At 41.8% G+C, this 13,859-nt stretch overlaps 1 protein-coding gene across 1 annotated transcript in view; it reads left to right on the plus strand.

The window, feature by feature from the left end:
• Abca13 (ATP binding cassette subfamily A member 13) overlaps positions 1-13,859 on the plus strand; it is a 484,842-nt gene that overhangs the window by 325,879 nt on the left and 145,104 nt on the right. The window contains exons 45-47 of the mRNA XM_087584614.1: positions 2,974-3,043; positions 7,471-7,589; positions 9,537-9,624. Of these exons, the coding sequence (XP_087440740.1) occupies positions 2,974-3,043; positions 7,471-7,589; positions 9,537-9,624 (277 nt within the window). The remainder of the gene's footprint in view (positions 1-2,973; positions 3,044-7,470; positions 7,590-9,536; positions 9,625-13,859) is intronic.

Raw genomic sequence — 13,859 nt, forward strand, 5'->3', positions numbered from 1 at the left:
ATCCGAGGCTGCCTCGGTCAGGTCTCACCCTCACTGGCTCTGTGACCTGGATAGCTTACTCAAGCACTGTCTGGCTTTGTTATCACCAGCGTGTTTGCACTTCGGCACGAATAACCTTCACCTGGAACTGCAAGGTGACACCTGTGATGCTTCTTTGTCCCTTTAAGCACGCGCATATCTCAGAAAACCATTTTTTTTTGTGGAAAAAGATGGTTCTTACAGCATCTGTCCCTCTATTTGATATTTAAGGCGCATATTATGCTATTAAAAACTCCAGGCACACCTATAGCAGAAAGACCTTTTCAGCCCAAGTGGTAGGGACCATGTTCAAAGCCCATTAAACTCAGAAACAACAACGCTGTTGTGTGCTACAGAGCACATGAGGGATATGCTCTGAGAACTCCAAGTATATTTAGATAATGTCTAGACTGAAACTTACAGAGATGTGTGTGACTCCTAATGGTCAGTTTCATCTGCCTGTCTCTTATGAATGCTTGTAGAGCTTCACAATAAGTCTCTGCGCAAGTAAAATAAATCGCCAACAAAAATTGTTGGAGGCTGAGATGCTCAAAAAGCCTCCAATCTGTATTGTCATGTATTAGCATTCGAATCTTAGGGAATTTTTTTTCTACCAAAGAAAGCTAAAATAATAACAGAAGAATAAGATGTGACAACAAGGACTTTAGAAACAACTCATTAAATTATACAAAGTTATATTACTCTCCTTTTGTGGCTATAATGTTAATCCTACTGAACTAGAGTAAAGTCTACTGACCCAAAGTTTTTGGTCAAATTAAGCAGGCTTTATTTTCTGTCAGACAGGGCTTTCTAAAGTGAGCTTTGAGAGAATAGCCCAAACACAGGAGAAATATACTTATTATTTTATTTTTTCTAAAACCTGAAAGGCTAGGGTCTTCCCAAAAGTTTTCGGTTATATTGTAACTTGGCAGAACATCTCATCTTATTAGGGTGGATGCTAGGATATGAGGTGTGGAACATGTCAAATTCTAGAAAATGGGTCAAGACCTGGGCTAACTTAAGTTTTCCAGAAAACAGGAATGAGCTTACTTTGACCTTGTAAAAAGATGGTTTGGAATCTTACCATGGGATCAGGCTGGTTCATCAATAACACAATACTTGGGGCAGAGTATTGTTTAGAAAAATGGGTTTATTTAGTTTGGAGTTCTGTGGCTGGCGAACAGTGTGAACATCAGTGTGGCCCTGGAGAGCAGATAGTTGATTTGACAAGGGTAGATGATACGTGAAAGAGAATGCACAGCAAGGTAGCTAGCCAGAGACCAGGCTAGCTAGCCAGAGACCAGACTAGCTCTGCTTGCAAAGGCAGCCTGCTCTAAGTCTGCTGTTAGCTCTCATAGGCTAAGTAAATACAGTCCCATGGAAATAATGAGGCTATCCCAAGAGTATAAGCCTGCAGTGATTGGACTGCCTTGCACCAGGCTTACCTTCTCAGATGCTCTACCCTTCCCAACACCACCTCCCTGAGACCAAACTCTGGTACACATGGGCTCTGCAGGGGAGGCCACATTTACACCACAACTCGCAGTCCCTTGGCTAATGTTCCAGGCACCTGTAGTAAAAAGTACCTCCTGTTGGATGAAAGAGATGCAAAGAGTCATCCTTTTTAAAAAACAAAACTAATTAGATTACAGCCATCTGGCTAAAACATGCAAGTTCTTAAGCACTGTTTCCATGTTAACTCAGGAATTCCTAACTGAAACCCCTATGAGCTATTATACAAAGTATTAACACTAGGGAAGTCTGTGTTCACCTTTAGTATTTAGAAAATTGTATGGAAATTATATTTGACAGCCAGATGAGCAGAACTGACAATTGTCTTTTTGTTGAACTGTTTTTTTCCAACATGGTGTTGTTTCCCTGTCTATGCTCTGTTGGAGCAACTCGCCCATGCAGAGAGCCTGGGCTTGTTGTTCAGCTTGGGAGGTCAGTCCTTCTGCTGTGTGACCGTCAAGTAATGACTTAAAGTCTTAAAGCTGCTACCATTGCCTTGAGATCTGGGGAGCAGGGAGAGGAGGCAATAAGCTAAAACTAATGTGAATTTCACCTCCTCTCCATATTTGAGTAATTCAGACTAATTATCTGCACTAAAGTAAAATTTGACTTAGAGTTATAAAAGTCTTACTGTTTGGAATGTTCAAGGATAAAAACCTACAGAAAAAAAATGGAACATAAAAGCTTTTCTACAGCTAACTGGGTGGCTCAGTGGTAAATGAAGTTGTGGCCAAGCCCTAAGAACTGAGCTTAATCCTTGGGATACATATAATGGGAGGAGAGAAATAACTAACTAATGAACTAACTAACTAACTAACTAACTAACCAACTAACTGACTAACCAACAAACTCCAGCAGTGATTCTCTGTCCTCAACACTTGTATTATAGCGCGCACGCGCGCACACACACACACACACACACACACACACACACACACATACACACACACAGAGTTAAATAAGTAAATATAGGCTACAGTTTACGAGTTGTTTATTCATTACTATTCACTGTCTCCCAAGCTCTCACAATCTTTTTTCATGTGGAAACTTAATTGTAGCTCTTTAAGTGATTAAGTTACTATGACACAACACAGAAATGAATAAACATGTCAATCTAATGCAATTAATAAGCAATTGCTAGTTGCTTCTTGATATCTGTTTATTATTCGAGAGTCTTGGGGTCCACATGGAGCCCAGATAGGATGCTTAGCATGAACAGCCAAGTAATCCCCGTGTCACGTCATGCAATCTTGGCATGGTCGTAAATCATTGTCATCAGATTAGTAGCTCACACTGTGAAAACAGAAGCCAGAGTTCTGTCTTAGTGGCAAGGAGGTGGCCATTTTTTGAAAGGTGTTCTATTATGGCAAAATGTGCTTTAATGGAAATAAAGTAGTATTTTCATTAAACTGTCTTTCCATTTTTCCTTTTTCTCCCCTTTAGGGTGAATTCTTCAAGCTGGCATAGGGACCCTTATTCCGGCCCAGAATTCCAGGACTCATGTGGCTGCCTGGTATGTTTCTGAAGCACCCTTCACCCTTTGAAGTATAAAACTCAAATAGTAGGAGAAATAATAATGATAATAATAATAGTAATAGTAATAATAATAATCATAAACGAGTAGCTTCTATCTGCCTAATCCTCATATTTTGTTGCTCAAGTCTCTTAATGTCTACATTACATAGACAGTAATGTGGAGAGTTTCATCCCTGCTGTCTGTTCATTCCCTGGTCATACTTCTTAATCATTAACATCTCTACTGCAACACTGAATCCTCTTCAGGTTGAGATGAGAAGCTAGACTTCCCCTTTGGGGGAGATCTCCTCACATCTCAAGACAGGGTGATCACAAGGCTTTCTTCATAACTTTATTTGAGTTTTAGGAGCTAGACATTCAAACCTAAGCCACGTCTTTGGACTTCTAATATGATTGATGTACACAAGATATATGAAAGTAGACATTCTGCTTTTGAGGAAAAAGCCATAGCTATGTTGTCTGTGAAGAGAAACAAACTGAAATTCATTTGGAAAATTGATTGCAGTTCACCTCAGAGGAAATAGTGGAAGGTAATTAGTGAAAGGCTTAGATCTGTTGACTACAACCAACCATCAGATGCGGCAATCTTAATTTACTTGTAAAAGGCTAAGGGCATAGTTTAACTGATAGAGTGCTTGCCTTATCCCGCACAAAGCCCTACGTTTGATCCCAGCATCCAGTACAGTAGACTTGGAGGTCATACCTACAATGCCAAGACTCTGGAGGAAAATAATGAGGTCACTCATCATCCATAAAGGGAAGGACCATAAGAACACATTCATGGACCTTTTTAACTTAGTGGCCCATGGGGTTCATTTACTTGCTTACTTACTTTAGAGAGTTGGCTTCTGAATAGTTTCATTTGCTTTCTTCTTTGCTTTCAAAATTCAGGAAATCAAAAAGAAAGACAATGCAGCTACACAGTGGGGGATTATGAGGACTGATGGCTCTAAGGTTAGCAGGCATCATTTTAGTGGACATAGTGGTCAGAGAATTCACCTGCATGCCTTGCCTCTGTACACTTGCCAAAGGTTGTTTTTATTTTTCTTTGTCTCTGTTCTTCTAGTTTATCATGAAACCTCTAACGTTGTGCTCTCAGCGCTTGCTCTGGTGCCTGGATTTAACCATGCGGTTACAGTGATGACTTTTCTCACCACAAGTCTAAAGTCTATTTGAGTTAGATAGGGCGTCAAGGGATAGGGAGAATGAAGAACTATCAGAATGGTATTATGGCTCCTACTTCACATCAGTTCACAGGAAATATAAGATTTCAGTAATATGCATGCAAGAAAAGAAAGATGCCCAATGAACGCTATCTGTGGGCAAGCACACTTCTGGAATAGTGGCTAAAACAGCGTTGCTATTGCTTCTGTAAGGAATTGTTCCGTATGACTTCTCTTTGAATAGATAGCAGGGTGGACAGTATGCAGTCCTGTCAGCAATGCTTTGACTAAAGAATCACTTCCTACTTCTCCTCTTCCCCTCCCTTTCCCCTCCTCTATCCTCCTGCTGGGCTTTCTGATGCTTCTGTTTGTCTCTCTCCTTCCTTCCTTCCTTCCTCCCTTCCTTCCTTCCTTCCTTCCTTTCTTCTTTCTTTTCTCTCTCCTCTCCTATCCTCTCTCCTCTCCTCCCCTCCCCTCCCCTTCCTTCCCCTCTCCTCTCATCTTTTCTTTTCTTTTCTTTTTGTGACCTCTGTGTTCTCTGGAATACACTTTGAGAAATAGCAGTCAATTTAGTAGTGATCCAAGGACCTCACAGCCTCCTGTGGCATGCATTATTGCGCCTTAGGGTTACCTCTAGAGAGACATAGGAACGTGCGTGCAGGAAACAGATGTCCAACATTAGCTCCCTTACTTCTGTTGATCATGGTAATCTCAGTTAACTTCATTTGACTGAAAGGAAAAATAATTACCATTCTAAGTTCTACCATTCAGAAGCCTTGAGTACACATCTATTTTCTCATATGCATATCCATTGTTCCTTGGCTGTTTATTACCGAGAAACCCAGGGTGAGTTCCAGGGAGAGACAGTACTGTGTAATGACTGAGGTTGATGGGATTCTTGGTGGTCCTGAAGGATGGATAGGATGTTTTCAGCCTGAGTTCTGGTGAATAATAACTGCAGTGTGGGCAGTACCCCACCATCAGGGATGGATGTGACCTTGTGCGAAACTCCGGAGGGATGCCGCATTCCTCAGGCTGGTGCTGCAAATTGCAATATGGTGGGCAGCTGAACTAAGCAATTTTGTCCTTTCAAGTTCTGGGGTAGAATCTTAAATCAGTGATGTGCTTTGAAATCACACTATGTGCCAGCAGTCTGTAGGGGACACTCCTTGGTTTATTTCTCATAACATCAGTTGACATTTGTTGGATCGTAGCTACACAACTCTAGTGTATGATACTGTGCTGCCCTATCCTCTGTCACTTTGTCTGATCTCCCTACTTCTATTTTAAAGAGACATGGATGCTGCCATTGGGGCCCAGCCTGACTATCCAGTGTGATTTCTCCAGCGGATATCAACAACTTAGTGAATGATAGTCGTCACACCCATTGCCACATATGGTAGCATTGGCAGACCTCAAGAACAAGACCTGATATTTAAGGAATCATTGTTAGGCTTAGCACAGAAAGTATATTTGGGGGATATAGCTCAGGGGTAGAACATTTGACTCCAGAGGGTGTATTTGTAGATAACAAAACTTACAAGAGTTAAAAAAGAGACTAAATATATTTTTCTACAGGGCTTGAGTCATAAAACTTTGATTTTCTTAGCGAGGAACTCATCAAAATACAGATTGTGTTTAGAAAGATACATGTTGTTTCACAGTTAGAAGGGGGATTAGAAAGAAATACCAGAGGCAAGGAAACTTTAAAGGTTCTTATTTGAATTTGTGAGTAAGGTACTTTAATTTGGTTAAATTATTCAGCCATCTACTTTAAATGCTAAGTAGACAACTTATGTATTTGTGATGGTCAGAATAATCATTCCACATGTTGTGGAAGGCAAGCTATTCCTGAAGGAATGAATATCTGTCTGTCTGTCTGTCTACCTACCTACCTACCTACCCACCCACCCACCCACCTACCTACCTACCTACCTACCTACCTACCTACCTACCTACCTACCTACCTATCTTCTATTTGGTATTTTGAGACAGGGGTTCTCTTTGTAGCAGTCCTGGCTGTTCTGAAACTCACTTTGTAGAACAGGCTGTCCTGGAACTCACACAGCTCTGCACGCCTTTGCCTCCTGAGTCTGGAATTGAAGGCATTTGCTACCCTGCCCAACAGGAAGGAACATACTAAGTAACTTTGCTGAATCCTTCCACAGTAATGGAACTTTCTTCAAGTTTCTGTGTTAGAGGAAAGAGAATGAGCTCAGCTGTTTTCAAGTATACAATGCACAGTTTGATCTAGAGTGAGTGTGTGCACTAGGCCTGTGAATTTATACCTTCTGTTTAACTGACGGTTTGGGGCTGTGACCAACAGCTTTCTAATGTTCCCTTCTGGCTACAGCATCTAACAGCAGCTCTTTTGCTGTTTCTTTGATCTGAGTTTTTAAACTTTGACACATGTGAGAATTTAGTTACGCCACAACTTCTAGCAATTAAAATTCTTGTTATCTAATCCATACCTTTCTGAAAGTCATACTTTAAACTTCTATAACCCTCTTGATTTGCCACAGTTCTTGCATGTACGTAGGAATGGAGCAGCAAACCCATATGCTAGGGCAGGGAGATTTGATTCCAGTTTTGAAGGAAAACAAAGTACCAACACTGGAGTAAAAAGTTCAGAGACATTTTTTTTCTTCTATTTTCACATATGATTTCCTCCAAACTTGCTCTTACTGAAGTGGAACCAGCAAATTTAGTATGAACTCTGTCTGTGGTGGAGTGGCAGTCGTACATTGATGATTTTAGCTGGCCACTTCCTCCTTACTCATTTGATGGCCATTTCATCACATAGACTGGGGCAAACCTCAGAAGGCTGTTTCAGTTTGGCCTCTAGCACATATGAAAGAAACGCAGGCCTTTGAATTCTCTTGCTTATCTTTCTCCTACTAGTTGCTTCAGACTCTTGCAACTTCTTCAAATGAAATATCACACCCGTGAAAACATCTTCCTTTTTTAGTTCTTACAGATCTGCCCAAACTTACATGCAAAAAAAGGATTTGAAGTTCTCAGATATAATTGACAGCAGAGGGCACAGTGGAATTCTGACGAAACTCTTGACTGCAGGGGGCTCTTAAGGAGGCTTCAGAGATCAGAATGTATAAAAGGCTGGAGATAATTTATTAAAAATCGAAAGCTAGGAAAAGTCACATTTAGTTTAAAGTAATGTCAGTAAGTAGATTGTGGGTTCTAAAAAAAGTTTCTGTTTCTATTTCTTTGAAAACAATTACAGAAGTGTCCAAATAAAAGTGCTGGCGCTCCCTATCTGACCAACTGCTTGGGACACACACTGCTCAACCTCTCGGGCTACGATGTGGAAGAATACTTGCTGGTGCCATCTGCAAAACCAAGGTGTGTACAAAACTGTTGCTGGACCCTTCCTACTTTCTCTGAATTACAGTTGTCCTTCCACATGGGACTGAGACTGGTTCTAGGACTCAGAGGGTACCCAAATCCTCAGGAGGTTGAATCCCTTATGCAAAATGGTGGTATGCTCCTTGCATAGAACCCCATTCTGTAGTCATCTTTTAAATGACTTATGGTACCACAGAGCACAAATGCTATGCGAGCAGCTCTTCTGCATTGTTTCGTGGATAATGATAATAATGATGATAATTATATATGTTGAATGCAAACACAGTTATTTTCTGAATATTTTCTGCCCATAGTTGGTTGAATAACCACAGATGTGTGGAGCTCATGGACTTTGAGAGTCAACCGTACTTTGGGGGGGAAAAAAACCACACGTTGTTTCAAATGTTAATGTGAAGCAAAGCCCAAAAGTGTGATGTGTACCTTGATGTTCATGTGAACTCCAAAGCCGTGCTGTAGGCCTTAATCAGATTCCTCGCTGCTTGCTTTCAGGCTTGAAAGCATTGGGAGAAATCATATCAATTGAGATCTCATCAGTGGCAGAGGCAGGGGGGCCAGGGGCAGTTTTGCTGCTTCAGGGAGCAGAGCAGACAAGCTAATAGCATAATGAAATGATGATCTCTTATAAAAATGTCCTCGACTGTGTAGTACCTAGTAATGGGACCTGAGAACAAATCATGTCTTACGATTCCTTGGGGCTTTCAGAAAATTTTTGCGTTGGATTTTTGGAGACAGAAAGAGGTGACTACAGATGTAGTCGGATGCAGATAGGTGTGTGAGCCTCACATTGCTTGCAATGTCAACAGCACTTACTATTCTGTCTAATTTCCAAAGTCTCCAAAACACACTGCATTGCATCGTAGACATCCCATTTGCTGTCCATGTTGCTAGGATACTGCAGCCCCCTTGCATCCGATTCCTCTCCTCCTTTGCCAGGCTAATATATTACTACTACCCTTAACGCTGACCACCTTTGCCCTCTGGTTTTCCTGCATCTGTATTGCTTCCTTTCCTCCTAGCATCCTTAAATATGTCCTACAATCTCTACTTCTCCTTCCTAACCTTTATAAAAGTTGTATTCTCAGAACTCGGAATAGTACCTCGTATATCAGAGGTACCCAGTCTAAGCCTGTTTGAATGGAAGAATGAATTCAGTTGAACCAGATGGCAATGCATCCCTAGTCCTTAACGTTTACAGTAAGGGTGTTAGGGCCCAACTCTGTTCTTCAGTCTGTTTCCATCCAGAGACTGAGAAGCCATTATTAATATGCACCTTTATTCTTACCTTTATTCTTATGTCAGCTATATTGGGAGGCTTAATAAGTATAAGATACCATACAGCCCACGGAGATAAAGCTATAGAATTCTCACCCAGGAAAAACTCATTAGCTGCCTGAAAGGCAAACCAGCAAGTTAATGATTACAAAAGTCAGTGCAATAATTGATAAAACTGGTGGAAGGTATTGGGACAATTCAAAAGAGAAGTACCTCACACATGGTAGTTCTGCGATGCCTTCTAGAGCAAGGCAAGCCCGGAGAGTGATAAAGGGAAGGAGCAGAGCAGGAGAGCCAAACTAGATAGTCATAAGGTTAAACTGAAGCAATTCATCCTGAATAGTGGGTATGAGTTAAAATAGTGCTGAGAGTCATGGTCATGTCCTCCACCATGCTAGTTTCCTGCTAGCATGGTGAGCCATGCCCATTCCTTCTTCATAAGTGATACCCTCTCTCTGGGTGCCAGACCGAGGCCACGTTACCATCATGGGCAGGTATCTCAATTCGTGAGTTCATGTGATAGGTCTGACATGCTCAGCAGCCTGCTGTCTCGAGATGGCTGTAACTACTATGGATAGTAGTTCTGAATCACCCTTTGAGTGAAAATTCTGGTAATCTGACTGGGACTAACATCATGTTTACTCCTAATAGGCTTGGCGGTTGGTCGTTTGGAGTACAAATACCCAATGAAGCTGAAGATGTGAAGACAAACACATCAAAACCAAAGACTTTGGCAAAGGTAATAGAATTCTCTTTCTTCATGTTTTAGAAAGTATTTAAGGCAAAAAAAAAAGCCCAAATGTTTTTGAGCATGGGCTTGCCAAAGGCAGAACAAATACCACTGTTTGTTACTGAAAATTGAGAATGACTATGTTATGAAGATTCTCTTGAGAGAAGAAAAGTGTTGATTATTTTACAAGGTATAGAACTACAACGAACAGGCCACTACTTTTTGTTTAGATAGGATTTCATCTAGTAGAGTAAAGCAAAAGGAAGGCCGATCTGCTTTTAGAGATGGCTGTGAGCTACCTTGTAGTTGCTGGGAATTGAACTCAGGCCCTCTGGAAGAACAGCCACGGCACTTAACCACTGAGCCATCTCTCCAGCCTCCCGATCGACTTTTAAGGTACTACCATCACTGTTCATGGCTGCCAAGGAATTCTTCTATGCAAGGAGTTGAACTCCTCGTCTTCCAAAAGGTTGAGTGCATGCCAGCCCAACAAAAAGCAAAGAGTAGTAGATCTGGATGAATCTTAGAGGCTCTGGTTTTTTGTGTCCTAACAAGTGTACCCTGGGAGTTAGGCATAGTCCTATTAAAATTAGAGGGAGAAGGCAGGAGGTTCCTCATTGGGAGGAAGTGAGAATTGTATAAAATTCCTTAGTGTGAATATTTAAGTGCTAAATAACATGCCCACTTCCCTATAAGGAAATAGTCGACATAAACTTAAAATGGACAAAAATGGAAGGACCAAAGCTTTTAGTTGCTGTGAATAGGGAAGCAGCAAGAGAGAAGCATGTGAGAGGGAAATTTGAAACAATAAATTAGGGGAGAAAGCTAAAGCCTGAAGGAGTGAGTGGAGAGATGGCCAAGTCACTCTTTCTTTCCTGCGTCGGTTTCCGATCTGCTCATAAACTCACCCCAAAAACCACTGTTGCACTTGTGTGCCCAGGAGTCACACTCCTCACTGGGAAGCAGGGTGTTTGTGCTTCTCTTGAAATTGAGAGGCTAATCCATATAAGCCACTGTCTGCGAGTGTCGGTTACTAGGGTGATAAAGTGCCCCCAGGCACCTCATAAAAAATCCCCAGAGAAAGTCTCAACAGCTGGACTTTACAGTCTAATCCCTGAAGAAAATCCCAAGTCATAGTACAAACTGTGCAGAAACCCCTCCTTTGGCCGAGGACTCTTTCCTTTTTAAAATCAATGTGTGTATAGATTTATAGCTCAACATGAGAATCCCAGCAGCCAGAACTTAAAGGGAAATAATTTAAATGGATTTACTGGCTTATAGCGAAAGGTATTATATAGATGCAGTTAAAATATGACTAATTTGTAGAAGGGTCCTGTTGAAGTTTTGTAACAGCGCCTTGACTTTTCTACCCAAGTCTCCACTCCTTGTTTCTATTAGATGTTTGTGCCTTTGCTTTAGATGCCTGGAGCATAAGCCTCTTGCCCAGAAATCAGGTAGAAGGGGCATGTGTGTTGTTCTGACTCCTGTTTCCGTTGGTCCATATGGGTCTTCTGCGTGGGTGGTGATTTATGGAATTTTTTGCCAGCTGATATACTCTTTATAGGCAACTGAATGAACTCTATCAACCCTTCATGGAACGCACTTTCTTCTACAAAGCTAAGAAATCTGATACTTTGAGAGGACCGAAGGCTCTGTTGTCAGAGCCCAGAGGTAGCTGCTGTCCTGTCCAGTGATTTCATAGCCTTTCAGCAGCAACCTTTTCCTCCAGCTCTCTGCCTGTTTTCTTAAGATATAAAGGATGATTTTCATGGTCCTTGTGAAGGAAAAGTAAAATTTTGGATATGAAGATGACTTGGCATGTGACTCAGGGAGTATGGAATGCCTCTGTGTCTGTGTGTGTGCATTTGTGTGTGTGTGTGTGTGTGTGTGTGTGTGTGTGTGTATGTGGGCATTTATGTGTGTGTGCATGTGTGTGTGTTTGTGTGCATTTGTGTGTGTGTGCATGTATGTGTGTTTGTGTGTGTGCACATTTGTGTGTGTGTGTGCATTTGTGTGTGTTTGTGTGCATTTGTGTGTGTTTGTGTGCATTTGTGTGTGTGTGTGTGTGTGTGTGTGTATGTGTCTAAAACATTCCCTATGCTTTTACAGAGGCGAATGCATGCAGGCTGACTTTTTATTCTTTCTGTTCTAAGTTCCCTTTTGTAGGAATCATTACCTGTGATTCTTGAAAGCAAGAATCAGAGGTAACAGAATGTGTTCTTACTTTCTTTACTAAACTATCTCACTTTCTGACTTTTGGGCCAACAGGGAAAGCATTTACATAGAGCACAATGTTGCTTTAGAAAAGAAATCTTTGAAGGAAAAGAAGGAGACACTTCATTTGAATGATGCAAAATCCTTAGTGAAAATTTTAAGACCATCTTAAAAATTACTTGATTTAAAAAACTAATAAAGGCCCTCTCAGATGAAGATACCTCAGTAAAAAAAAATTGAAAGGGGAGCCCAAGAACCATTTAAATTCTATTTCTGGAAGCTCACTCACTCAATTCTTTATTGCAAAATAAGAAAACAGTAAGTATTCGAAGTAGCTACAAGTCATCGATAGTCTTCTCAGTACAGAAGGATTTAGTCTGTGACTGCAGGGCTGGACAGGGGTGGGCTGTGTTTAGTTATACCATCTGGTACTCTGGCTGTGAAGGTGCTTCCCAGCCCAGCCTTCGCTCTGGCTCCTGGGAGTGACCCCCAGTCTCTCAGTTGCAATGGTCTGCAACTCTGTTCTCAGACAGCCGTCTGTCATCTTCCTTCAGAGCACCATGTGAAGAGGACATGTAAAATGGTCGCTGAGCAGCGTCTCAGCTGGCCTGCGGAAGGCTGGGCTGTACACACTCTTACGGTGGGTATTCAGTGCAGTTAGGTGTTGACGCCTCATGCGGCTCGCTGTGAAGCATCTAGGCTGCTTGTTGATGTAATTAAGGACCACAAGCTGCTGTGCCCGTGGTTCTTGTTGAGACAAGCACTTAGCGAATTCTTAAACTTAATTACCGGGATCTGGGGAATGTCAGAATGCCAGGGAGCAATATACACCTGGAAGTGTGAGGTCCTTCTGTCCCTTTGAGAGGGCCACTGTGTAATGGGAGACTCTGTCTCTCAGCATCTCGCCCAGGTCTGCCGGGCAGTTTCTGTATTTTGTCTTCAGAGATAGCATAGGTGACACTTTTGACAAATGTACACCACTCTGTAATAAGGACTCACATTTATCGGTGGTCCGCAGAGACTATTTTGCACCTTCCAGAGCACTTCTGCACCTTTCCCCTCCTATTCCCAAATTCCTAGAAACCTCTCTTGTCACCAAAGTGCTAATCTTAAAGTGGTGCCCCGTATTTTCACGTTCCATGACAGCCCTACCTTTTGCCAGTGTTAATTGCTATTTAGTTATCCGATCCCACATAAATACTCAATCCCAAAGTTTCCAAACCTCAATGGCCTGAACAAAGGCTGTCTATTCAGCTCAGCGTCTGTAAAATTCTGCTGCTGTCATCTCCACGGGGCTCGCCATGGGCAAGAATGAGCATGTGCTGTTGGCTTCTGATAGGAGGAAGATGGATGATTTAATTTAGAATATTTAAGGAAGGAAAATATCCTTCATATGAGTGGGGGAACTTGAAGTGAAAATACTTGCTTTATTAATTGCTGGCCTTGGGAAATGCACTGCATGCCCTGAAGCCACATACTCAGAGGAATGGGAGGAGAGGTTATAGAGATAGACAAACATACATATGGATCAGTGTCTTTATTATTTATATAATATGTATATATTATGTATATATACATATATATGGACATAATATATTAGGATGTAATCCAAATAGGTTTCCTACTGGGAGTTTTAATTTACAAATTTAAGGAGGCTGGCACAGGCTATAGCGGGGTCAGGCGATTGAGGAGTAGCCACTACGGTGCGTCAGTACAACTGTGTCTGCTGTGCGAGTCAGCAGGGTAAGTTGAGAAGATTGTCTCTGCACAACTCCTTCTGTAGGGAAGTGACCACTAATCAGAAACAACGCAAAGCAGGTATTTAGATCAGCCGCAGAGGAGCTAAATGGAAATAAAGAACTGGTAAGAGGTCCCATTTTCCGGAAGGAAACAAAGCCTGGCTGACATCCAAAAGGGATGCTCGAAGCCTTATGACATGCTGAGAATGCACTCAGGGTGTGTATGCATGAAGTCTAAGCTCAACTCTGCTCTGTGTTATATCTTCCAGTTGGTCAGCTCAGCCAGGTCCC

The sequence above is a fragment of the Rattus norvegicus genome, chromosome 14, assembly GCF_021556685.1.
Source record: "Rattus norvegicus strain SHRSP/BbbUtx chromosome 14, alternate assembly SHRSP_T2T, whole genome shotgun sequence".
Taxonomy (NCBI): domain Eukaryota; kingdom Metazoa; phylum Chordata; class Mammalia; order Rodentia; family Muridae; genus Rattus; species Rattus norvegicus.